This window comes from Polypterus senegalus, chromosome 7, assembly GCF_016835505.1.
Source record: "Polypterus senegalus isolate Bchr_013 chromosome 7, ASM1683550v1, whole genome shotgun sequence".
Lineage (NCBI taxonomy): Eukaryota > Metazoa > Chordata > Cladistia > Polypteriformes > Polypteridae > Polypterus > Polypterus senegalus.
The window spans coordinates 57,306,513-57,334,360 of NC_053160.1; the positions used below are offsets into that span (position 1 = coordinate 57,306,513).

General features: G+C 39.4%; 1 protein-coding gene across 6 annotated transcripts in view; it reads right to left on the reverse strand.

Moving 5' to 3' along the window:
- Positions 1–5,768: 5,768 nt before the first annotated feature.
- LOC120532577 (E3 ubiquitin-protein ligase RNF180-like) overlaps positions 5,769–27,848 on the reverse strand; it is a 76,593-nt gene continuing 54,513 nt past the window's right edge. For 5 of the 6 annotated variants that reach the window (XM_039758695.1, XM_039758693.1, XM_039758696.1 and 2 more), the window contains exons 6-7: positions 10,178–10,303; positions 5,769–6,794 (exon numbers count right to left, since the gene is read on the reverse strand). In XM_039758695.1, coding sequence (XP_039614629.1) covers positions 6,601–6,794; positions 10,178–10,303 — 320 coding nt within the window. In that variant the 3' untranslated portion in view covers positions 5,769–6,600. Of the gene's footprint in view, positions 7,352–10,177; positions 10,304–27,848 lie in introns of all 6 variants that reach the window. The other variant, XM_039758697.1, reaches the window with a different exon arrangement.

Below are 27,848 nucleotides of genomic sequence, written 5' to 3' on the forward strand. Positions count from 1 at the left end.
TGGCATGGAAAGAGAACACCATGATTCCTCCAATGCAACAGAATGAAGACAGACTAACACCATGATTCCTCCAATGCAACAGAATGAAGACAGACTATGGAAATCACCGTGTTATAATTAAAAGAAGACCCATTAATGATCATCTCTTACGGAGTGTATCTGGGGTGATACAGAGCAGTGTGGCCTTGTGCCCCGGAAGTGACACTAGCATGGTATACTGAAGTAGACAAGGACAGTAATGCAAAACTTAAAGGAAGGAGAGCAAACCGGAAGATTATGAGAAGACTTCTTGAGGAAAAGAACACAATCACCCCATGAAATGTCCAAACCGGTGTGTTATCAGATGTACCTCTCCAGTGTAGTACCATTTCATTTGTCTGTGATTTACTTGGTAAATCATTAAATGACTGAATGCAAAATGTTAATGCACACTATTCATGATGTTCAAAAGCTGCTTTGTATTCACTGTAGAGCAGAACAGCAATCATAATCAACTCCTTTGTTTTCTTCTTTATGAATATTATGTTATTTTTGGCATAATAATCATAATTTTAAAGGCACAAATTTCACTTTGAACAGTTTTCTCTTAATTTATATCTCCAATGCTGTTCCTGTAGTTTGTTTGTTTGCATTAATAAACCAAAACTACACATAAGAAAATAAAAAGCAGAGTGGGTTGAGGTACAAAATATTAAAACAACTGAGCACTGAAACATGTGAAGTTGTTCTGTGCATTTAATTCATAATGAATTAAAAAAATGAAGATTTGTTGACAAAAAAAGTTTACAATTTTCATGTTGTTTTAAAATAAACAGATTAAACAAGTATGGGTAGCCATTTATTATTTATTTAGAAATCCTTTTCACAATAACCAGAGACTCTAAATTTGGCTTTTTACAGAAGCTCTTTAGATAGATAGATAGATAGATAGATAGATAGATAGATAGATAGATAGATAGATAGATAGATAGATAAATAGATAGATATATAGATAGATACTATGGTTTAAACACACACCAGAAAGTCTAAAAAGGAAGAAAATTAAAAAGAAACCCAATAATGCTGGACTGGATGTATATATGAGAAAATTAAAAGCAGTTAATTCATTATGCATTTCAACAACAAACATTATCATCTGCCAGGCTTCACTGGTGAATAAAGTAATTGAATAAAGTTGAACCACATCCAACCCAACCCCACGACTTGACAGTGGTTCAAGCAGGTCTTGTCTTGTGAAACCGAATGTGCAGTACAGAGAGCTCATACTAGATTTGTGTTTGTGAACCAAGTTACTGTATTAATAAGCAGAAGCCACGTATATCACACAGGAGTATTGCATCCTTCTCTCTGACAGAACAGAACAGTCCCTGCTAAACGTTTGCTATTACATCTATTCCAGAAAATGACCACTAGGAGATATAAATAAAATTTACATTTCTGTTGCTAAAATATCTAAAAATTGCTTATACACAATATCGACTGCTGTTCACATAATACTATTTTCCATAGTATTACTCTTTCCACCTTTTAATCTATCTATCTAATTGAATAAAAATGGCAGCCATAGTAGATAATAATAATAACTTTATTTATATAGTGTTTGTACTAAATGGGTTGCCTAGGTAAAATGTGGAAACATATATTATATATATTTATTTATATATATATTAATTAGATCTCTGATCTATTGTCAACCTTAATGTATAAATATTTTAATTAGAAAACCTTTTTCTGATAAGAGTGAAGGCTTGTTTTGCACTTTAGAGGTTAAATTTTGCTTAACAATACCTGGTTGATTTTGTTTTTAGTATACCTACATTTATTAGAAATTATTCTATTATTACTTAATGATAATAATCCAAGTAAATGGGGTATTATCTTTGTTTTTGTTGATTAATCTGTGGAAAGCACCTCGAGTAGCATGTAAATGTATGATGATAAGGTGCTACATATATAAAATTATTATAAACACCTTTTTTTGAGTCCACTAAAATAATTCCTACTGCCTTGCAGAAACTTCTCTGAGAAACTGCAACTCTTGACATAGCAGAGCACTTCTATGAACCTAAGAGCTATGCCGGCATGAGATGTTGTCCATATTTGAATCTGAAGTACTGTACAGCCCAACCCGGTTACAGCGTAAATGTACTGTAGATATTCCCTATGCACGGGTATTCCACAGTAAAACCTGCCACTCATGGCTCAAATAGCTATCTACAAAAAAGTGGTGCAAAAACTGGCATGACCTTTGCAAAAATATCTGTTTTGACGAGTAAATGGTAACCGGTAATTTGGTGATGACAGTGAGGTGGAAAATTTTCTTAAAAATGTCATGATGGTCAAATCAAGGAGAGTAATTTAGCTTAATGAAATTGACTCGGAAATCACACAATTCATTCGTGTAAAGGTAACATTGCAGAATACCAATACGTAATGGGTCAAAAAGAAAGTACAATTCAGAGCCAAGACCAATATCTAGCTTAATGTGCAAGAATCTAAAAATAAATAGTTAACCAAAAAAAAAAAAAAAATCTGAAGGTTCAACATATGTCATGAAGGCCCTATTGTGTTACACAGAATGTGTGTTCCAAACAAAAATGAAAGTCTTCTGGGATATAATGAAACATAGCACACTACTTTAGGGCGAAGCGGTGGCTCAGAAGATAAGGATCTGCACTGGTGTCCGGAAGGCTGTCAGTTCAAATCCAGAGATCCTACTCTGCTGGGCCCTGGAGCAAGGCCCTTAACCTGCAATTGCTCCAGGGGTGCTCTGCAATTGCTGACCCTGTGCTCTGACCACAAGGGGTATGTTAAAACTAACAAATTCTAAATACAAGACACTGTATAAGGCAAACAAAAAAAATACTTGGTACAGAGATCAATGATCAAAGATTCCTCAGTTCCTCACAGCAGGAGCTTAACTTAATCAAACCTTAACATTAGCAAGATACAGTGGAACCTCGGTTTGCGAGCATAATTCGTTCCGGAAACGTGCTCGCAATCCAAAGCACTCATATATCAAAGCAAATTTCCCCATAAGAAATAATGGAAACTCAGATGATTTGTTCCACAACCCAAAACTATTCATATAAAAATGATTAATACAAAATATAAAGTAAAATACATAATACAAATTAACCTGCACTTTACCTTTATAAAGAATCATGGCTGGTGTGAGTTTCTAAACTCATGTGGACAACATGCGGAAGAGTGTCCCAAAGCAATCGCAGTCTCCCAGCGCTGTAGCAGTTCGCCGTATAAGCGCATCCAAAAAGATCGCAGACATGCTATAAGCGCCTTTCGTCAATGGGTCATACAATGAACATTATAAAGATCCCGGTACAATAAATAACAGCGCTGTTGCGGTCTCAAGCTGAATAAAGCTAGTGTTAAAGTACTGAGACTCAGCTTCGTGTTTTGGGGAGAAAGACGGGGACTCGCACTTCACAGCGCACACACACACAGTCACAATGCTGTAGTAAACAGATGTGACTATATGAGTGAGGCACATAGACTCAGATGGAGAATAGGAGATGATTGCCAGAGAGAGAGAGAGAGAGATGCGCTGGATGGGCGAGCGAGATAGATAAGGAGAGAGAGAGAGAGACGCGCTGGGCAAGCGAGATAAGGAGAAAGAGAGAGAGACGTGCTTGGCGAGCGAGCAAGCGAGATAAGGAGAGAGAGAGAGAGAGACACGCAGGGGGAGCGAGATGAGAGAGAGAGAGATGCGCTGGGCGAGCGAGCGAGATAAGAAGAAAGAGAAGAACCATCAGCTCAGTTGTGATCACATAACGCTCAGCAGACAAAGTGTATCCATACTACTCGTATTGCAAGACATCGCTCGTTTATCAAGTCAAAATTTATAAAAAATTTTTGCTTGTCTTGCAAAAAACCCGTAAACCAAGTTACTCGTAAACCGAGGTTCCACTGTATCTAAAACCCTTCAACCATATCACTACAAGGTTTGAGAACAATATCCTCCTGGAAAACAGAGGCCACCTTACCTATTTTGGCAGCCTCCACTTCACCCGAACCACTATTGACGACTGTAACAAGATTTTTGAGAGGCTAAAGAAAACGTTGTTGAGGACCAACTATGAAATGATGAAAATTAAAAAAAAAAAAAAAAAGTTATAATTGTTTGTAACAATTAAGCAAAGGCTAAGAAATCTATGACAGCTGCCTTTGACAAAATGTGTAAAACTATAAAGGAGATGTTCCTCAATTGTGGCCTAACATCTAACCTCTCTACCTCAGGTTCATCATAACTCTACTCCCTGATGTCATTACATTTTTTAATTCATACATTGTAGTAATAAATAGGTATGCATTTGAAAGTAATTAATAATAAACTTAACAACACTGTGCCAGTTGTAACCAAGTCATAAAATGTCATTAAAAAGTAACCATACAATCAAATGGATTCATTATATCTTATTGCATTTATTATTTAATTCAATTTTGGATAAGAAAAAAGTGCTGAAGGTGACTGATGAAAACAACAACAGAAAAAGATAAAACAAGCTTGTTCAGTGTTTGGGAATAAAGTTCAGAAGACTTTTAAACACATCCCTCTTTGAAAGACAGTAGGGCTAAACCTTCAACAATGCCGCAAGATTGTAAGACCTGTTTTACTTACAGTTCGATTGGATGACAGGAGCTTCAGACATACAAAAGCCATCACAGTTGATCACCTACCTACACAAGACAGTAAATAATGTATGCTTATGGCAGCATTGTTTTAAAGTGGTTACTTTTTACAGCAGAGACTTTAACTCTGGTCAGGATAATGGGGAATATATTAAGATATTCTGGGACAAAACCTGTTGCTTTCTGCTAGAAAGCTAAAATTCACCTTTCAATCCGACAATATGAAGCACAATGGCCCAGTCAGAGCTCTCATGTCATTCCCTCATCTGAAGTGAACCATCTATAGGGGATTCAATCATAACATGACTGACCTTGAACTGTTCTGCAAAGAACAGTGGGATAATACTGCAACATTCATGTGTACTAAAATTACATACTCTACAGCTAAACAATCTTACTACTATAATAAAAGCAAAAGGTGCTTCAATGAACAACAAATTCATGGCTATGCATAATAATGCAACCAAGGCATTGAAAGTGCTTTATTTTGTTTACCCAAAAAAAAAAAAAAAATCTGTTTTTAGATTTAATATTGTGGCTCAACAGTTCTTATTAAAGGTTAAAAACGTCTGATATGATTTGTTTTGATGAAGCACTCATATCAAAAATATCTGAAAGTTCAAAAAGGATGTGCAGACTTTCACGATACATCTGTCATCGCAAAATAAAAAGTTTATAAAAATATACCAACATGCGGATTAATATTACACATCAGATTTTATAAACAAATTATGAAAACTTTGAGCTTGAGTGCATCTAACACACTATGTCTCGAGATTTTACTATTCCATGACTGAAAGGTGACAAAAATTTAAATTTGTAACTGAAGGGTAAACTATGACATTTTCTTTAATCCAGGAAATTTCAAAATATTTTAGTAGGAAACCTTAACATGCAACACATCATAACATATAGTCATACCAGCTATTCAAAACCAGTGAGAACATCCATCCATCCATTTTCCAACCCGCTGAATCCAAACACAGGGTCACGGGGGTCTGCTGGAGCCAATCCCAGCCAACACAGGGCACAAGGCAGGAACCAATCCTGGGCAAGGTGCCAACCCACCACAAGACACACACAAACACACCCACACACCAAGCACACACTAGGGAAAATTTAGAATCGTCAATCCACCTAACCGGCATGTCTTTGGACTGTGGGAGGAAACCGGAACGCCCGGAGAAAACCAGTGGGAACATTAATCTTTTAAAATAATTATGAATGGCATTTTATTTTAGGTTTTCAACACATTATAAAAACAAGACTGATAAGCTAATTGGAGACTGTAAATTAGCCAGTAATTGAGTGAGTGTGCCCTGCAATATACTGTGCTGCTGTGTAGTCTGGGATTTGGTCATGACTTGTGCATGACTATAGGTTTGAATCTGACTAATCAGATTAAAGCAATGGGTGAATTAATAGGCTTTTTGTGCTCAAGAAATGTAAAAGTTTTACATTCATCAAGTTGTTTAACACATGCTCATTCAATTTTTTAATTAGAAACAAATAAAAAAAATGGTTATTTTACTACAGTATTTCCTTCCTGTAAGTTTCAGTGTAAGACTCCTATATCAAGTCTGTAGAAAACTCATCAGTAAGCCACTGTACGCATCTATTTGATAGTTTTTAATGATTCAGATAGATTTAACACTTAATAAATAATATGAAATACACTAAATAATATGATTATATGTATATTAATATAAAGTATAACATTCAGTTTTCAACTAACACTATTCTAATATAGCTCCTGAGCATCCACAACTATGAAATAAACCAGTATGCTGGACCTTGTGCAATTAGTTTCATAGAGCAAAACCCCTCATTTCATATGTGCTTTATCAGGTACAGAACAAAGCTTGTGTAAAATGTTAAAGAAAGTGTTGATTAAGCAAAAGTTTTTCCCTTTGCTATCGTTGTCTAATGAACACAGCAGATACTTTACTATTAACAATAAATGACAATGTAACACAAATAACAGACTATAATGAATACAAGAATCCAGTTAACTGAGTACAAGCAGATGATCGTCGTGTCAATGTCAAATTGCCATCCTCGAGTGTCACCTTCCATAGTGTCCAATCTGTAACCACCATGTGGCAAAAGTCTTCTTGAGACAGGATTAGCATGTCTTCTAAAACCTGTTAGGAAAAAACATAATTAAAAAAAAGAATGGAATTAATTGAATGCTGTTTTATATCTACAAGCATGTTGTTTTGCTTTTTATATACTAACTGCTAAATGGATACTGTAAATTTTTTTTTTTTTTTTTTACTAAATGCACTGCAGTCAGTGAATAATTCCATCAGATGCTTTAGGGATATGAACGTTTTTTGTTTTTTTTTTGTCAAATGGCCATACAGGATGTTATTAAAGAATATATGCATGAGGGTGTTATCTGCATATTTCTTTTACTGCTTTATATTTATAAAATCATACATGCTGTAAAAATAGACAAAACAGAGAAAAAGTTTTGGGGATCCACCCTGTATATTGAAACAGTCAGTAGTACTGAAAACACTATAAAGTAATCATATGAGACTGAGTCAAAGTGGACTGAATTGGATGGTGAAGTGGCTGGATCTTTATAGGTGGTGGGTGGGAAAAGGCCGGTCCTTGGTGGAAGTGAGGTCAGTAGGAGGGTGTGGTCTGGTAGCAGAAGTGGGTGGAGGTCTAGTTGGATATCCCTTCTGGTGGTCTGTGAAAGAGGGAGAAAAGGCATTAGTACAGCTTATTAACCCTTGACTCTGTCTTACCCTCAGTTAAACCCTTAGACTGCCTCTCAAGTGTGCGTGTGTGTGTGTGTGTGACAACGCAATCCAAGCATGTTATGCAGATCCAAGAGCTTATTAAAAGAGATATGGAAGATCAGATTTTGAGAATAAAAGAGGGGGAGACAGACTTAATACAGATGAGAGGGTGAGATATGGAGTGCTGTTGGTGATTTGTGATGAGCGAACCCTGCGGAGTTTACTATGCCATGAGAGCGGCAAAATCTTAGAGCAGGTCAATTCAATTACAATTTCAGTTGGGTCAGATTTTCAAACCAAGTAAACCAAGAAATTTAGCTGGGTCAGACATTTTCAGCAGCCAGTAAGCAGCAGGTAATGACAAATTTTAAATTAACACAAATTAATGTATTTAAAAACAAGTAATGTTTATTAATTGTTTCCCTTTTACATTTGGTCACCTCTGACACAGACAGACAAAAAACAAAAAAGCTAAAACTGATTAGAATCTGAGGTAGTAGCAGTACTTTTTTCCACTTGTGAAATAAAATAAATAAAAAAAAAATTCCTCATGTGACCCAGGCACATCTCAAAGTGCGTAAAATCCAAAAAGTACAGCAGTATTAGCAATAACATTGTTTCCCTTTTGAAATATGAGATCCTCCCCTAATTTAAATGGGTGGTCATGATAAGCCAATGTTTTTTTCTTCATAGATCTTAAACTATTTCATGCACACGGTTTTGATCAATTATATGACAGGGGTTAAATTTGAGTTCCACAACAAAGCCTTTCCTATTGAAATATTATTCCTGCTCCCCAGAAAAATACTACCTAAGTAAATGTTTAAGAGCAAGACACCCCATATGGTGTGAAAGTGCATTGGTACATTTATTTTAATGATTTGTCTTTAAAATGTCTTTGTACAGAGTTCCTGGGTGTCAGGTAATGAATTACTAATTATAATTATTACTATTTTTTTTTTTACTAAATGTTATTTTCCTTGTTTCTTTGTTAATGAGCTCCTGTTGAAGAATTTATTGGTACAAGAACATATAGTGCACAAGCCAAAACAACTGAAGTAACAACTAACAAAGTGGCATTTTTTTATACCATTTTATCAAAGTCTACTGTCTGCCGTCAATCACACAACACCCTGGGTAAAACGACTGTAATACACCTTCAACCTTAAAACACAGACTATATTACATCACCATGCATGACGAAACAGCGGGCAGGCGACTGCTTGTACATGTTTACTGATAGACTGGTTGGCATTTTGCATGGAGTATGCATTAAATCAACACTAGGAGATTGGTGACAATAATACCTTAGTGTGCCATGCCAAATCAGAAGGGACAACTGAATTCCACAGGGCACAGACATATTCACAACAGGGGACCTATAAGATGGGCAGATGAATTTCAAATGTTCTGCATGCCTATCTTTTGTTTTGATGACCTGTTGCATCATATTCAGACCTTTGTTCATTATTCCAGCACAAGTGTAACGAGCCTCTCATTGAAATTCACCATTTGGAATAAACAGCCATCCCAGCAGCATGTACTGTTACAATATTAATTAAACTTTCAATGATTTAATTCGCAACTGGAACGAAGTATAAATGATAATCGGCAAAGCCTAATTTTGGTTGCATCTGAGATCATTTTAGTTGCAGTCTGGAGCCCTGGTGGGACCACGGGGTGGGCCACTCGGAGGTTGCTTCTGGGCCGCATGCAGCCCATGGGCCACCATTTGAATAGGCCTGTCATGGTGTAATTGTGTTTCAAGTGTCCCTGAAAGCTATTATTAACACATCTGCCACCTATTCTGGGCTAATTACTTGTGATCTAAAATGTGACCAAGCAACAAAAAAGCAAACAGAAAAACAGCCACTAACAACATTAAAATGACCACAGACAAGCAATAAGTAAAATAATATTTCATTACACTCACAGAGATCCAATCTTCGACATACTTTAAGAAAATTGTCCAAGCCATCCAAAGACAAACTTTTAAAAAAATATTCAACGAACAAAGTCACGGCTAAACACAGCTTATTTGCTGTGAAAATAACACTTTGGTAAAATTCAACACTATTGGTGCTTGTACAAAGGCAGAAAAGAATTAAGACCATATTATAGATAAAATGAGACATGCAGTAAGGGCAGATTGATTTTTTCCTTCTTCTCTTAACTGGTATGTTTTCTTTCAATAATTGGCTCTAACTTCAGATTTTGGTTTCATTATGAATGCTGTGGTTTAAGACTTTAATAATCCTATATAAATATTACGTACAAAATCATATTCTTAGTTTACATTTTGTATAACTGTTTACATCTGCATGCACTGCTGATTATTTAAATGTTCTCTGCTAAAATGAACACTTACAACAGTTTTCATAAAACCTCTTTTTGAAGCAAATGTTCTTTTCGTATTGTGCTTTACACATTATCATCATTTTAATTTATACTAAGGAAACTCACCTTTTAAAAGTCATTTTAAAAAAAAATCTAAATATTATTGATGTCAGCACACCCTTATCCTGCATATAAGAAAATGAAAAAAGGACCATGGGAAAAGATCAAGTACAGTGTACTGTATATGGCATGGATACTGTTAAGCTCTTTTCCCAGGCTCCTTAATTATACACTTTTTATAATTTTCTATGCAGCATAAGAACTGTAATTTCTTTTATATTGTAAAGCATGAATAGAAACACCATATTAAGATTGTAGACTGACTATGCAGGAAGAATACTATGTGTTTTTTTTTTTTTTATGATGCAAATACCTACCTCTGAAAAAATTAAAGAATTTTCCTGAGCTGGGAAGGGGCAATTTGGTATAATTTTTTCTCTGAAAACTCTGTTTTCTTAACAAGTATTCTTTTGGAAAGCGTGTTTCTGCAGCATGGTTCAGTTCTGCAATAAAAAATAAGAAATTAAATCATTAAAAATATAAGCATTTTTTATGATACACGTTTTCTTAGGGATGCTCCGATTAATCGGCCGCTGATCTAAATCGGCTGATTTTCACTAATAAAAACTCTATCGGTGATCAGTAAATTGGCCGATCACGAAACCCGATCTTTTTGCCGCTGCTTTTTCTAAGCTTTCCGGCAGTTTTTATTTATTTATTTTGCTGCAAACTTCCTGCAGTGTAAAAAAAGAGCAGTCAAGGCTTATTTTATTAGAGAGCTTAGCCTTTATGTTAAAGTGGAGTACTAAACTGAGAAAATGGAATCAGAGAAGTCGTCTGTGCTTTTAGACTTTAATGAATTCAGACCTTGTTTTAAGTGCAGCAGCTTACATTTTTAATTGGAAACAGAGACGATTTTGAAATTTCTGCTTAGTAAACAATAGGCATGTTCACTTAACAGCAAAATGTATCTTTTACTAATAAACCTGATAAGCATGTTAATCTTGTATCTTCTTGATAAACAACTTATGAACATTTGATACATTTGTGGCTTTTTTAAAGATTTGTACTGTGTTTATTATTTATTTGTGTGTCATATACACATACTGTATACACACAAATACAGTATACAGTATACATTTTAGTAAAAAAACAAGTACTACATAATTAAAATGGTAATCCATATTTTATAATTAAGCCTCAAGAATTACGAATGTCTAGTTGTTATACTGAAAAAAAAAAACTTACCTTTATACATTGTGGCAGACAGCCTGGGCCCAGGGAGAGTACATATTCAGGGTAATACCTCCCCCGGAACATGAGAGGGTGACTCCCCTGGCTTACAGCACAGCCATGGGTTTGAAGTTTAGAAGTTCAACCCTACTGGGGCCCATGGCCACTTCCAGGGGGCGCCTGGACAGTTTCTGAGCCTTGGGAAGTGCTGCCGGAAGAAGATCTGGAAGCACCTGGAGGACTTCCGGATGCCCTATAAAAGGGGCTGCCTCACTCCAGTCAAGGAGCCAGAGTTGGGAGGAAAAAGATGAAGCTTGCTGGGAGAAGAGCAGAGGCAACAGACTGAGAGAGACAGAAAAGAAAGGATTGTGATTGTGCTTGTGTACTGTGCTCTGTTAGTGAGGAGAGAGGGGAAAGTGCTGCGCCACTTAAAATAAAACGTGTGTACTGGACAATTTTTGTGTTTGCTTGTCTGTATCGGTTAGGGTGGCTGGTAGGCCCCCCTGCTGGTCCACAACATATAGTAAATGAATATTTTAACAGCAAAAAAGCTGGAGTGCAATTAATGATTAAAAATGATTAAAACCTATAACAAGTTTTTATTTACATTTAAGCAGAGTTTAATTGCCAATATTATTTAATTGATTACGTGAGAATTATATATACATACATATACATTGTATGTGTATATATATATATATATATATATATATATATATATATATATATATATACTAGTAGAATACCAGCTTCGCAGAGAGAAGTAGTGTGTTAAAGAAGTTATGAAAAAAAAAAGGAAACATTTTAATAATAACGTAACATGATTGTCAATGTAATTGGTTTGTCATTGATATGAGTGTTGTTCTCATATCTACTGTGTATATATATACTAGCAAAATACCCGCGCTTCGCAGCGGAGAAGTAGTGTGTTAAAGAAGCAATGAAAAGAAAAGGAAACATTTTGAAAATTACGTAACCTGATTGTCAATGTAATTGTTTTGTCACTGTTGTGAGTGATGAGTGTTGTTGTCATTTATATATATATATATATATATATATATATATACATATCTATACATACATATATATCTACATATATACACACACACAAATATACACACATATACATACATACACACACATATATACACACAAATACATATATATATATATATATATATATATACACATACATACACACACACATGGATTGCAGGTGCTCATCAGTGAGGCGACTCCTGTGTGCTGTTTTGTTAGTCTTTATCACTGAGAAGAGCTTCTCACACAGATATGTGCTACCAAACATGCACAAGGTTCGAGCCGCATGTAGACGGACTTTTTTTGTTCTTCAAAGTCACCAAAGCGCCGTGCAAACTCAGTGCGCAATAACTCTAGCTTTGCAATAACTTGCAGCATCATAAGGTAGACTTGATTAACGCGTAAGTGTTGGCAAGGCAGCTGAAGCGCTGCATTATGGGATCTGTAGTTTATTGTGTTACCAGCGCTTCATATACCCGGGCTTTAATAACAATAATACAGCATATAAAATGATCTCGCGGGCGGGATATAATTACACGCCGGGCGGATGTGGCCCGCCCCTTGAGTTTGACACATATGGACTAAATAGAACTTGAAAAGATATATTTTTCAAATGTGATCGCGCAATTCAGATACAGTTGACGCAAGACTACAGCCTGCATGCCTCAATGAGTCATCCTCCCCTCGCTCTTACTTTTTTACCGTTCATCTAATGAATACACTGAGTATGGCTTTACCAAAACAATCATTGATGGCGAATAAAGTATCCATTATTCGAGTATGTAGATCGGAAAATATATATACATATATATATACCCGCGTATCGCAGCGGAGAAGTAGTGTGTTAAAAAAGGTAGAAAAAGAAAAGGGAACATTTTAAAAATAACGTAACATGACTGTCAATATACAGTATTTGTTTTGTGAGTGTTACTGAGTGTTGCGGTCATCAAGGATTTGATTATCATTATTTCTTTCAATCAGGTTCGTATTTGTAGGATGTGTTGTGTTCAAGTTACATTCCGTGTTTGTCAATCGTTGTAAAGATGACAGGTTTCATTCATCGATTCGTTTCTTACTGCATCAATAAACAGCTCGTCTTCTTCTTTATCTGAGACCTGACACACTGCATGCACAGGGTTTTTTTACACTGTCTTCCTTTAGCGGGACATTGTCTTTTTCCACTGTGTGCTTTGTTTCCACAGTAGCTGCATTTATGAATATGCTTATCAGACGCTTCATATTTTTTGCTGCCTTTTCAATTGTGTAATTGGTTTTGTTCAGCTCTTTGGAACTGTTGCTTTTATCTGTGCACTGCGTCAGTTCACGTGAGCCACTCGGTGTACTTGCATCGAAGGTTCCCAGCTGTGCTGGTGCCATCTCTGCTATGTCCATAGCTTTATTTAATGTTACCTTAGTCCTGGCACTTAAAACTTTCTCTCGCAGTTTCGCTGAGTTTGTGTCAAACACCACCCTGACCATCTCATCTTCCTCTCCATAAGCACAGTCCTTCACCCGTGAATATTTACCCGTGGCAGTTTGCTATTGGATTGCCGCTGACGGACAGCCTTATATGGGCAGGCACTAAATTACAAACGCCAGCGGCAGCCTGTCTATGAACTTAATTAAAACTTTAGGTTTACACCTTGCTTTGTTTCCGAAGTAGCAGAACTCATGAATATGGTTGTATATGTCACTCGCTCGCTTCTTATTGTTTAGCTGCCTTCTCAATTATATAATGCATGTTTTCTTGAGCGCTTTTTTGAGGTCTTCCTGGTTTTCTATGTACTGCGTGATTACGTGGGAGGCGTGATGATGTCACACGAAACTCCGCCCCCACGGCGTTGAAGCTCATCTCCATTACAGTAAATGGAGAAAAACTGTTTCCAGTTATGACCATTACGCGTAGAATTTCGATATAAAACCTGCCCAACTTTTGTAAGGAAGCTGTAAGGAAAGAACCTGCCAAATTTCAGCCTTCCACCCACACGGGAAGTTGGAGAATTAGTGATGAGTCAGTGAGTGAGTGAGGGCTTTGCCTTTATATATATTGCTCAAAAGAATTAAAGGAACACTTTTTAATCAGAGTATAGCATAAAGTCAATGAAACTTCTGTGATATTAATCTGGTCAGTTAAGTAGCAGAGGGGGTTGTTAATCAGTTTCAGCTGCTGTGGTGTTAATGAAATTAACAACAGATGCACTAGAGGGGCAACAATGAGATGACCCCCAAAACAGGAATGGTTTAACAGGTGGAGGTCACTGACATTTATCTCTCCTCATCTTTTCTGACTATTTCTTCGCTAGTTTTGCATTTGGCTACAGTCAGTGTCACTACTGGTAGCATGAGGTGATACCTGGACCCTACAGAGGTTGCACAGGTAGTCCAACTTCTCCAGGATGGCACATCAATACGTGTCATTGCCAGAAGGTTTGCTGTATCTCCCTGCACAGTCTCAAGGGCATGGAGGAGATTCTAGGAGACAAGCAGTTACTCTAGGAGAGCTGGAGAGGGCCATAGAAGGTCCATAACCCATCAGCAGGACCAGTATCTGCTCCTTTGGGCAAGGAGGAACAGGATGAGCACTGCCAGAGCCCTACAAAATGACCTCCAGCAGGCCACTGGTGTGAATGTCTCTGACCAAACAAACAGAAAGACTTCATGAGGGTGACCCAAGGGCCCCATGTCCGCTAATGGGCCCTGAGCTCGCTGCCCAGCAGCATGCAGCTCGATTGGCATTCGCCATAGAATACCAGAATTGGCAGATGCACCACTGGTGCCCTGTGCTTTTTACAGATGAGAGCAGGTTCACCCTGAGCACGTGATAGAAGTGAAAGGGTCTGGAGAAGCCATGGAGAACATTATGCTGCCTGTAACATCATTCAGCATGAGCAGTTTGGTGGTGGGTTAATGATTGTCTGGGGAGGCATATCCATGGAGGGTCACACAGACCGCTACAGGCTACTTGACAAAGGCACCTTGGCTGCCATTAGGTATCAGGATGAAATCCTTGGACCCATTGTCAGACCCTATGCTGGCACAGTGGCTCCTGGTGCACGACAATTCCTGGCCTCATGTGGTGAGAGTATGCAGGCAGTTCCTGGAGGATGAAGGAATTGATACCATTGACTGGCCACCACACTTTCCTGACCTAAATCCAATAGAAAACCTCTGGGACATTATGTTTTGGTCCATCCAATGCCACCAGGTTGCACCTCAGACTGTCCAGGAGCTCAGTGATGCCCTGATCCAGATCTGGGAGGAGATCCCCCACAACACCATCTGTCATCTCATTAGAAGCATGCACCGATGTTGTCAGGCATGTATACAAGAACACAGGGGCCATACAAAGTGCTGCGTACAATTTTGAGTTGCTGCAATTAAATTTTGGCAAAATGGACTAGCCTGCCACATCATTTTTCACTCTGATTTTTGGGGCATCTTTGAATTCAGGGCTCTGTAGGTTGATCATTTTCATTTCCATCAAGCGATGTGGCATTCTTTCGTTCCTAACACATTACCCAGTCTATATCAGTATAGATATCCAGGAGGATTTCTTTTCCCATTGAGATCTGATGTGTTTTCAAAGTGTTCCTTTAATTTTTTGAGCAGTTTATATATATATATATATATATATATTTATATATATATATTGTGAAGGACAGCCGGGTCCCATGCCCGGCAGGGACGCCCCTGCTACTTATGTTCCGGGGGAGCCGCCATGGGCAGTCCAATACCTCTCCCCCGGGACGCTTGTTGGCAGCCTCCCTGGCTGACAGTGGCTCCCAGCCGCCCGCAGGACTCCATGGGAGATGGAGTCCTCCACAGCTTGGTTGGGGCCTGGCGTGGCCGCACCCGGAAGTGAAATTAGGACCACGTGGTTAATCACCTGGAACGCTTCCGGGTGGGCTATAAAAGGGCCCAGCCACCACCACTCGGGGAGTCAGAGTCGGGAGAAAGGAGACGAAGCTTGTCTGGGAGGAGTGGTGGAGCGAGGTGGAGAATTGTGGTTTGTTTTGTGCTTTGGGACTGTGTTTGGGCTGTGTGGCACGGGGAAGACGTGTCACACAGCTGAAGAAAAAATAAAGCCTGTGTGTTTTTGTACACGTGCCTCTGCGTGGTCTGTGCCGGGTCGAACATTATATAGCACCTTTTACAATATCTATATCTATATAGCAAAATACCCACGATTGGCAGCGGAGAAGTAAAAAGAAAAGGAAACATTTTAATAATAACGTAACATGACTGATAATGTACAAACCGGATTCCAAAAAAGTTGGGACACTAAACAAATTGTGAATAAAAACTAAATGCAATGATGTGGAGATGGCAAATGTTAATATTTTATTTGTAATAGAACGTAGATGACAGATCAATAGTTTAATCCGAGTAAATGTATCATTTTAAAGGAAAAATATGTTGATTCAAAATTTCACGGTGTCAACAAATCCCAAAAAAATTGGGACAAGTAGCAATAAGAGGCTGGAAAAGGTAAATTTGAGCATAACGAAGAGCTGGAAGACCAATAAACACTAATTAGGTCAATTGGCAACATGATTGGGTATAAAAAGAGCTTTTCAGAGTGGCAGTGTCTCTCAGAAGTTAAGATGGGTAGAGGATCACCAATTCCCACAATGTTGCGCAGAAAGATAGTGGAGCAATATCAGAAAGGTGTTACCCAGCGAAAAATTGCAAAGACTTTGCATCTATCATCATCAACTGTGCATAACATCATCAGAAGATTCAGAGAATCTGGAACAATCTCTGTGCGTAAGGGTCAAGGCCATAAAACCATACTGGATGCCCGTGATCTCCGGGCCCTTAAACAACACTGCACCACAAACAGGAATGCTACTGTAAAGGAAATCACAGAATGGGCTCAGGAATACTTCCAGAAACCATTGTCAGTGAACACAATCCACCGTGCCATCCGCCGTTGCCAGCTGAAACTCTACAGTGCAAAGAAGAAGCCATTTCTAAGCAAGATCCACAAGCTCAGGCGTTGTCACTGGGCCAGGGATCATTTAAAATGGAGTGTGGCAAAATGGAAGACTGTTCTGTGGTCAGATGAGTCACGATTCAAAGTTCTTTTTTGAAATCTGGGACGCCATGTCATCCGGACCAAAGAAGACAAGAACAACCCAAGTTGTTATCAACGCTCAGTTCAGAAGCCTGCATCTCTGATGGTATGGGGTTGCATGAGTGCGTGTGGCATGGGCAGCTTGCATGTCTGGAAAGGCACCATCAATGCAGAAAAATATATTCAGGTTCTAGAACAACATATGCTCCCATCCAGATGTCATCTCTTTCAGGGAAGACCCTGCATTTTTCAACAATATAATGCCAGACCACATTCTGCATCAATCACAACATCATGGCTGTGTAGGAGAAGGATCCAGGTACTGAAATGGCCAGTCTGCAGTCCAGATCTTTCACCTATAGAGAACATTTCGCACATCATAAAGAGGAAGGTCCAGACCAGCTCATCCCCAGACATCTGTTGAGTGTTGTAAGAAGAAGGGTAGATGCCACACAGTGGTGAAAATGGCCTCGTCCCAACTTTTTTGGGATTTGTTGACACCATGAAATTCTGAATCAACATATTTTTCCCTTAAAATGATACATTTTCTCAGTTTAAACTTTTGTTCCGTGATTTATGTTCTATTCTGAATAAAATATTAGAAGTTGGCACCTCCACATCATTGCATTCAGTTTTTATTCACAATTTGTATAGTGTCCCAACTTTTTTGGAATCCGGTTTGTAATTGTTTTGTCATTGTCATGAGTGTTGCTGGCATATATATATATATATATATATATACAGTATATATATATATATATATATACTAGCAAAATACCACTTCAGGAGAAGTAGTGTGTTAAAGAAGCAATGAAAAGAAAAGGAAACATTTTGAAAATAACGTAACATGATTGTCAATGTAATTGTTTTGTCACTGTTGTGAGTGATGAGTGTTGTTGTCATATATATATATATTTACACACACATACATAAACATATATATATATATACATATCTATACATATACACATATATATATATACATATATATATCTACATATATACACATACATATACACACACACATAAATACATACACACATACATACATACACACACATATATACACACAAATACATATATATATACATACATACACACACATATATAAACATATATATACATATACATACATATCTACATATATACACACACAGCTATTTCAGATCAGTGCAATACGCTGCTTGTTAAAACGGATAACTCCGCTCTTACGCAAGTCTGCGTGGATATTATGAACTATCGATTTGTTCAAGTTCTATTTAAATTTTAAATAGAAGGAATTTTTATTTAGTCGACAGAAATATCTTTGGTAGGAATGGTAAAAACAGACAGGAATATTATTCGTGAATAAATCAACTCAAACCTTAAACAACTTATAATATTTTGCTCTCCATAAAAATTTATCCTGTCTAAATTATACAAGTTAGAAATAAAGTAAACGTTAAAAGAACAAACATTCACATTTCTTTACTCTTATGTAATTTTATATAAAAAATAAACTTAGATTTTAAATATCCCAAAAGATTTTGCTCTCCATAAAAATATATCCTGTCAAAATGATACAAATTCAAATATGAACATGCTGCATAACAAAACCTAGAAATATAAATAAAATGTGTTCTTTTCAGCAATAACAAATCAAATCATTCAGTTGTCTTTGCTCATATGTCATTTTAGAGCTGGACGCCTGGCATCTTTTTTTGGCCACAGGTTCGCTTCTGTTTGGTGTGAGGTTCTGTGTTGTGGAGATTCTCAGGATGGATTGCAGGTGCTCATCAGTGAGGCGACTCCTGTGTGCTGTTTTGTTAGTCTTTATCACTGAGAAGAGCTTCTCACACAGATATGTGCTACCAAACATGCACAAGGTTGGAGCCGCTTGTAGACGGACTTTTTGTTCTTCAAAGTCACCAAAGCGCCGTGCAAACTCAGTGCGCTCAGTTTATCAGCAAAGTGCGATTTGGGAACACCGTAGTGACGACTTGGTTTAACATTACTTGGCAACAGGGAAAGTGAGGCAAGGTGCACTGGTGCATTTGTGTCTCCCATAAAAGCAGCTTCACTTGAAATCACTTTGTGATTGTGCACGGGTTAAAACGTCCGCTGAAGTGTCAGATTCTTATTTAATTATGCTGCTTTCTGTATCTTCTGCATTGCATTCAGGTTAACCTGATGTTTTGTCTCATAGTGCCGTCTTAGATTAAATTCTGTAATTACAGCCACATTAGCTCCACAAATGAGACACACGGGTTCAGTAAACATATACTCAGCCTCCCATCGGTTTTTAAAGGCTCTATTTTCAGAATCAACTTTTCTCTTCAGCATCGTGTGAGCTAGCTTCGCAATAACTTGATTAACTCGGTAAGTGTTTATTGAAAGGCAGCTGAAGCGCTGCATTATGGGATCTGTAGTTTATTGTGTTACCAGCGCTTCATATACCCGGCTTTAATAACAATAATACAGTATATAAAATGATCTCGGGCGGATATAATTACACGCCGGGCGGATGTGGCCCGCCCCTTGAGTTTGACACATATGGACTAAATAGAACTTGAAAAGATATATTTTTCAAATGTGATCGCGCAATTCAGATAGAGTTGACGCACTACAGCCTGCATGCCTCAATAAGTCATCCTTCCCTCGCTCTTACTTTTTACCGCTCATCTAATGAATACACTGAGTATGGCTTTACCAAAACAATCATTGATGGCTAATAAAGTATCCATTATTCGAGTATGTAGATCGGGTTATATATATATATATATATATATATATATATATATATAGCGCAGATCGCAGCGAGAAGTAGTGTGTTAAAAAGCTAGAAAAGAAAAGGGAACATTTTAAAAATAACGTAACATGACTGTCAATATACAGTATTTGTTTTGTGAGTGTTACTGAGTGTTGCTGTCATCAAGGATTTGATTATCATTATTTCTTTCAATCAGGTTCGTATTTGTAGGATGTGTTCAAGTTACATTCCGTGTTTGTCAATCGCTGTAAAGATGACAGGTTTCATTCATCGATTCGTTTCTTACTGCATCAATAAACAGCTCGTCTTCTTCTTTATCTGAGACCTGACACACTGCATGCACGGGTTTTTTTTACACTGTCTTCCTTTAGCGGGACATTGACTTTTTCCAACGTGTGCTTTGTTTTGGATTTATGAATATGCTTGTATGTATGAGACGCTTCATATTTTTGCTGCCTTTTCAATTGTGTAATTGGTTTTGTTCAGCTCTTTGGAACTGTTGCTTTTATCTGTGCACTCGCCAGTTCACGTGAGCCGCCGGTGTACATGCATCGAAGTTTCCCAGCTGTGCTGGTGCCATCTCGTGCTATGTCCATGGCTGTATTTTATGTTACCTTAGTCCTGGCACTTAAAACTTTCTCTCGCAGTTTGCTGAGTTTGTACCAAACACCACCCTGACCATCTCATCTTCCTCTGCATAAGCACAGTCCTTAACCCGTGAATATTTAGTGGGAGTTTGCTATTGGATTGCCGCTGACGGACGGCCTTATATGGGCAGGCACTAAATTACAAACGCCAGCGCAGCCTGTCTATGAACTTAATTTAAAGTGTAGGTTTACATCGTGCTTTGTTTCGAGTAGCAGAAGTCATGAATATGGTTGTATATGTCACTTTCGCCGCTTCTTATTGTTTCGCTGCCTTCTCAATTATATAATGCATGTTTTCTTCAGCGCTTTTTAGGTCTTCCTGGTTTTCTATGTACTGCGTGATTACGTGGGAGGCGTGATGATGTCACACGAAACTCCCCCCACGGCGTTGAAGCTCATCTCCATTACAGTAAATGGAGAAAACTGCTTCCAGTTATGACCATTACGCGTAGAATTTCGATATAAAACCTGCCCAACTTTTGTAAGGAAGCTGTAAGGAATGAACCTGCCAAATTTCAGCCTTCCACCCACACGGGAAGTTGGAGAATTAGTGATGAGTGAGTGAGTGAGTGAGGGCTTTGCCTTTTATATATATATATATATATATATATATATATATATATATATATATATATATATATATATATATATATACACATACATGTGTACATATATACACACACATATACTATGGGGTGGTAAACAGGCAAATACATTGATTTTGTGAATATATAAAGTCGGCGTCAGAATATATAAAGTCAAAACTTGAATATATAAAGTCACTGTCGGAATATATAAAGTGAAAACTTGAATGTATAAAGTCATCGCAGGAATATATAAAGTGAAAACTTGAATATATAAAGTCAGCGTCAGAATATATAAAGCGCTGACTTTATATATTTAAGTTTTGACTTTATATATTCAGCGCTTACTTTATATATTCAGAAATATTCCAACGCCGTCTTTATATACTCAGGTTTTGACTTTATATGTTTGGGAATGACTTTATATATTCAAGTTTTGACTTTATTTATTCTGACAGTGACTTTATATAATCAAGGTTTGACTTTATATATTCGGGAATGACTTTATATATAAAACTTTTGACTTTATATAGTTAAATTTAGTCATCATTGCATAACTTTTTCTTTACCATAGAAATTTAAAGACTAAATTCAACTTCCATTCCTAACAAAGATATTTCTGGCGACTAAATAGAACCTACTTATATCCAAATTCGAGCTATTGAGCCGCCTGCCTGCCTGAATAAGTCACCCTCGCCGCTTACTTTTTACCGTTCATTTAATCATGGCTAGTGGCGGAAAAATTATAAAATGGAAGGAGGATTACATCGAGTATGGCTTTACCAAAACAATTATTGATGGCGATTCATGAATATGGTTGTACATCACTCGCTCGCTTCTTGTTGTTTCGCTGCCTTCTCAATTATATAATGCATGTTTTCTTCAGCGCTTTTTGGAGCTCTTCCTGATTTTCTATGCACTGCGTTGACAGTCAGTTCACGTGATTACGTTGGAGGCGTGATGATGTCACACGAAACTCCGGCCCCCACGGCTTTCGCGCTCAACTCCATTACAGTAAATGGAGAAAAATAGCTTCCAGTTATGACCATTGCGTGTAGAATTTCGAAATTAAACCTGTCCAACTTTTGTAAGGAAGCTGTAAGGAATGAGCCTGCCAAATGTCAGCCTTCTACCTACACGGAAACTTGGGAGAATTAGTGATGAGTCAGTGAGTGAGTGCGTCAGTCAGTCAGTCAGTGAGGGCTTTGCCTTTTATTAGTATAGATATATACATATACAGTATATATACATAATATTTGTTTTTTTTTGTTAGAGAAACGGTGAAAAGTACTATTTTACTTAAGCCTTGTTTCACATAGGTACATTACAAAAAAAAATATGATAGAGCTTGTAATTTTGAAAAGGATTTTACTTTCTTTTATTATTGTATTATGGGTATACATGTGTACATATTTTATTAGTTAAAGTTCGTATTTTAAGGAAATTGTATTTATTTTAGTATTTTTATGATCACTGAACAATAAGCCTGCAGAATCTAATTTTGTTAATAAAAAATAAACAGTAAAAATAAACACCTGTGGTCTATAGTTTAATTATAAAAATACCAAAGGTAACACAAATATAAAGCTTCTATGCACCTGTTTATGCAGGAGCTTAATGTAAAACACTTTTTAAATGGACAAAGAAAAAGAAATTAGAATCATTACTGGAATCTGCCATATCAAGTAACATGAAATCGGTGATCAGTACTGCCCTTATAAAACATGATCGGAGCATCCCTACACTTTGTTTTCATTGATTTTTACAAGAAGTCTTACCAACCCACTACAATTATAACACAGTCAATAAAAAGTGAAACACTCTTTCTTGTCTGTGAACATTGTTGGACAAAATTACTTTTGCCCTGCACAAAGTAGATGTCTTAAAACGATATGCAAAATATATTATCTGTTATTATAAAATTTGTGGAGGCATAACCAGCAGAACAAGCCAATTCCAGATTCCTTCCCTCTGGTCTCCCGATGATGATGTCATCACATCCCATCTACCTCAGCGTTTCCTTTCCCAGCATTCCCCTTCCATTTCCGTCTCCACAGCATAAAATGTCCGCCGATCACTATTCTTACTGTCTGTATTGAGTTTTCATGACTGACCAGATAACAAAAAAGTACCGGTTCTTACAGTATACGGGGACGGATTCCCCAACTCTTAAAGATTGTGTTTGTGCTTTCTTTTACAGTGGCGTAGCCCGCTCGCTCAGCGGGCTTATTATGACCTTCCCAAGGAGGAAGCCGCTGATTATGACCTCTTGAAGGCCGAGATCTTTAAAAGCTATGGCGTGACCTCAGGACAGTAGGCAAGGGAGTTGCGGAATTGGCTTTTCGGCCCCGACAGCCCAGCAAGGGCCCAGGTGTTTGAGTTCTGGGGTAAGGCCAGACATTAACCAGGCGTGTAAAGTGGTGGGGGAAGGTGGCCTGTGAGGGCTTAGTAAATGTCATGCCAGATTATCTCGTCCAGCAGGTCCAACGGCATCCCTACAAGGACATGAACGGCCCTGTTGAGGTCTTGTGAACTGAGCCCGGGGGGGTTGGGTTTTTTCAGAAAGGTCTGTTCGTGGTGCCTGGCAGGGCCGTGTCACTCCCCCTGAACCCACCCATCGCACTGCGGAGGCTCCGGCAAAATCAAAGGAAAAAGGTCCCAACCTGCCCCGCTGTTTCAAGTGTGGCGAGCTGGGACACATTCTGACCATGTGTCCACTAAACACGGAGCTCATAGACTGCACCTGGCTGAAGGGGGAGAGGTATTGTGCATTGTCTAATCCCCTGTCAGTTCCTAATACGGGAGTGGTGATCGTGAATGGGCATTCAGTGTTGGCATTGTTTGATTCCGGAAGCAATATCTCCATTGTTGCATGCCGTTTTGTTTTACCGTGACAGTGGTTGGTTCAGAAAACAAGAGTAACCTGTGTACATGGGGAGACCAGAATGTATAGGTCCGCAAAATGTTTTATAACCTGGGAGGATGATCCTAAACAGCTGCTTGTTCTGCCCGAGCCCCCCTATCCGGTTATATTGGGATGTGACTGGTCGGAAACTAAAAGCGGTAAACTCGACCCCACTCCTAGGCATAACTTGGGTCTAATTACGGACAGGCAAGAGGCCATCCTATGGGAGCACCACACCGTGTTCTCTGGCAACTTCTGATGACACGGGCTCATGGGTGTGGGACTCCTTCGCTTCGGACCTCGACCCAGAACTAAACCCGGGTGAGGATCCACGGCAGGAAGCGCCACTCCTGGACCAACCCCAAGATCCCTTAACCAGCCTAGACTTTCAATTTCGGTCTACGCCGGATTCATTTAAAAGAGAACAGTGGAATGATGAGTCCCTGAAGTTTACCAGGAATGCCATTGTTTCCATCGACGGACAAAGACCGAGAACTCCCCCACCACAAGGACCCTACTTTGTACTAAAAAATGATCTGCTGTGTTGGGTAGCTGAACATAAGGTTAGGACGTTGCTGTTAGTACTGCAAACCTACCGGCGGGAGGTCTGCAAACTAGCACACGCCCACCTCCTGGGCGCCCATCTCGGAGCCGAGAAAACATTTCAAAGAGTTAAGCTCCGGTTTGTCATTCTTGCTCTGGATGTCAACTACATCAGATACCCAGGCAGGACCGTGCTCCTCTAGTTCCGATTCTCCTTATTGACATACCATACCCTTAGAGAGGATCGGCATCAATCTTGTAGCCCCTTAGAACCCTCAACGAAAGGCCATAAGTACATCTTAGTTATGGTCGATTATGCTACCCGATTCCCAGAGGCCGTTCCCCTGCTAACAGCTAATACAAAGAACATTGCACAGGAACTTGTAGGGCTCTTTTCCCGAGTAGGTATACCTAAGAAAGTCCTTACGGACCAAGGTACACCTTTTACATCGGATACGTTCAGGGAGGTTGCCAAGTTACTCCATATTAAGCATCTTAAGATGTCTGTTTATCACTCGCAGACGGATGGGTTAATTGAAAGGATTAACCAAACCCTAAAACAGATGCTTTGCAAAGTAGTCAGCAAGGACAGTAGGAACTGGGACCAGCTCCTACTGCTGTAATTTTTGTTTACCGGGAGGTTCTGCAAGCCTCCACAGGGTTTTCCCCTTTTGAATTATTGTACGGGTGACAACCCCGGGGTATATTGGACATCCTAAAAGAAGGGTGGGAAGGAGAGACCCTTCCCTCCACCAACATCTTAAGAGTATATTGCGCAGTTACGAGATAGATTGGCAAAAATCTGACCTCTGCTAAAGGAACACGTGTCAAAAACTCAATAAGTGCAGGCGCGGAATTACAATAGAAACACCTCCCTATGGGAGTTTCAGCTGGGAGACTGTGTTATGGTGCTCGTGCCCACTTCCCACTCTAAACTCTTGGCTCATTGGCAGGGCCCGTATGAGGTTAAAGAGAGAAAAGGGCTTGTCGACTATTTGGTGAACCAGCCAAACTGCCGACTGACCGAGCGGCTATACCACATCAACTTGTTAAAGCTGTGGAAGGACAGGGAAGAACTCCCTGACTCAAGTCCTGACCCACTCCCTATTCTCGAAAACATCTATCCTTAACCTCGGTCCCAATCTGAGGCCCCACCAACGACAGGAGCTGGAGTCTGCAATCTTGTCTGTCCCCGAAGTGGTTAGTGAAGCACCTGGCCGCACCTCACTGATTCAGCATAACATTGTGACGGACCCCAGGGTGACACCCTCCCAGAGGCAAAACGTGCGGAGGTGGAGTTAGAAGTCCAGCTTATGTTGAATAGGGACATTATTTAGGAAAGTCACAGTCTGTGGTCCAGTCCCATCGTCCTTGTGTCTAAGCCCGATGGGTCATGGAGATTTTGCAATGACTTTCGGTGCCTCAACCAAGTCTCCAAATTTGACGTATATCCCATGCCCCGAGTAGACGAGCTCCTTAAGCGATTGGGGAATGTGCGTTACCTGACTACTCTTGACATGACTAAGGGATACTGACAAATTCCCTTAATGACATCCGCAAAAGAAAAAATGGCGTTTAGTTCCACTAGTGTGCACTGGCAGTATAAAGTCCTCCCATTTGGACTGCATGGGGTGCAAGGTGACCTTTCAGCGCCTGGTAGATAGAGTGCTAAAGCCCCATCTGTCTTATTGTGCCACCTATCTCGATGATGTTGTCATCTTTTCTGATACCTCGGACGAACATGTACTGCAGGTTCACACCATCCTCCTGACACTAGCGAAAGCCGGGCTGCGTATTAACCCCAAGAAATGCTTCTACGGGTTAAACGAGGCCAAATATTTGGGCTACCGGGTAGGAGGCGGGCTGGTTAAGCCGCAGTGCTCAAAATTTTAAGCCACCCCGTCCAATAACCAAGCGGTAAGTACAGGCTTTCCTAGGTCTAGCGAGTCAGTACCGCCGGTTTGTGCCTCGTTTTTCCGAGACAGCCACGCTCTTGACAAATCTGGTGAAGAAAAGGGCCCCTTTCAATGTGGTGTGGAACAAATTGATGGAACGGGCATTCTGTGACTTAAAGATGGCCTTTACAATGGCACCTATTTTGAAGGCTCCCGATTTTGCTTTCCCTTTTATTCTCCAGACCAATGCTTCGGACACAGGTTTGGGTGCCATGCTGAGCCAAAGCATCGATGGAGTCGAACACCCCGTGATGTCCCTGGGCCGGAAACTGTTGGACTAGGAGACAAGGTATGCGGCGGTAGAATGGGAGGCACTTACAATAAAGTGGGCGGTGACCCAACTGCGGTACTACCTGTTGGGTCGTGAGTTCACCCTCGTGATGGACCATGCTTCCCTCCAGTGGATGGCTGAGTCGAATCCCAGGGTTACCAGGTGGTTTTTGGAATTGCAGCCATATAGGTTCATGGTTGTTTATTGTCAGGGTGTCCTCCAGGCTAACACTGATGCTCTCTCTCGTGTTTACGACCTCTCAGTTCAGGTTGCCCGACCCGATGGGTCTGGGCTGAGGGGGGGTCGTGTCACACACAAGCGTTTAGGGAGCAGCTTAAAGATCCAACGAGCAGCGCAAAATCGCACGCCAGGGAACAACAGGTGTACTAACTGCTCTCTCTTTGTTCCGACAGGAAAGATGAGAAAACGCCACCTTGAATTGGCGTAGCCAGCAGAACAAGCCATTTCCGGGTTCCTTCCTTCCCTCTGGTCCCCCGATGATGACGTCACCACATCCCATTTACCTATGTGTATATTATGTATGTGTGTGCATGTGTGTATATATTGTCACGCACGAGTGCTTGGGGAACAGTGGATCGACCTGGGTTGTTATGGAAAACGTGACGCGAGGGGTCTACGACGGGGTACTTACCTCTCTTTCTTTCCTTCTTCAGAAAGCCCGAGGCCTCAGAGACATAAACGAACGCCATGACGGCTATAGGAAGCACGCACTTCGGTCTATTTAATCCCTCCGATGACCCCTTGATGACATCAGTTCCCAGAATCCATCACGAATACCCAGCATCCTTCACATCAATCTCCGGTCCGCTCTCATAAAAAGCCCGTCTGTTTCTCCCCTCATTTGTCTTTTTTGCTTTCTATGTTTTGTAAAGCGATTGACTGCTGGTTTTTTCCGTTACAGTATATGGGGCGGAAGACCCCAAAACTTACAACGTGTCTTGTCTTATGTTACAGTGGCGTAGTCGTTGGATGACGAGGGTCCGAACTATGGCAGAAGGACAGGATCTGAATGCGGTCCTCAACAC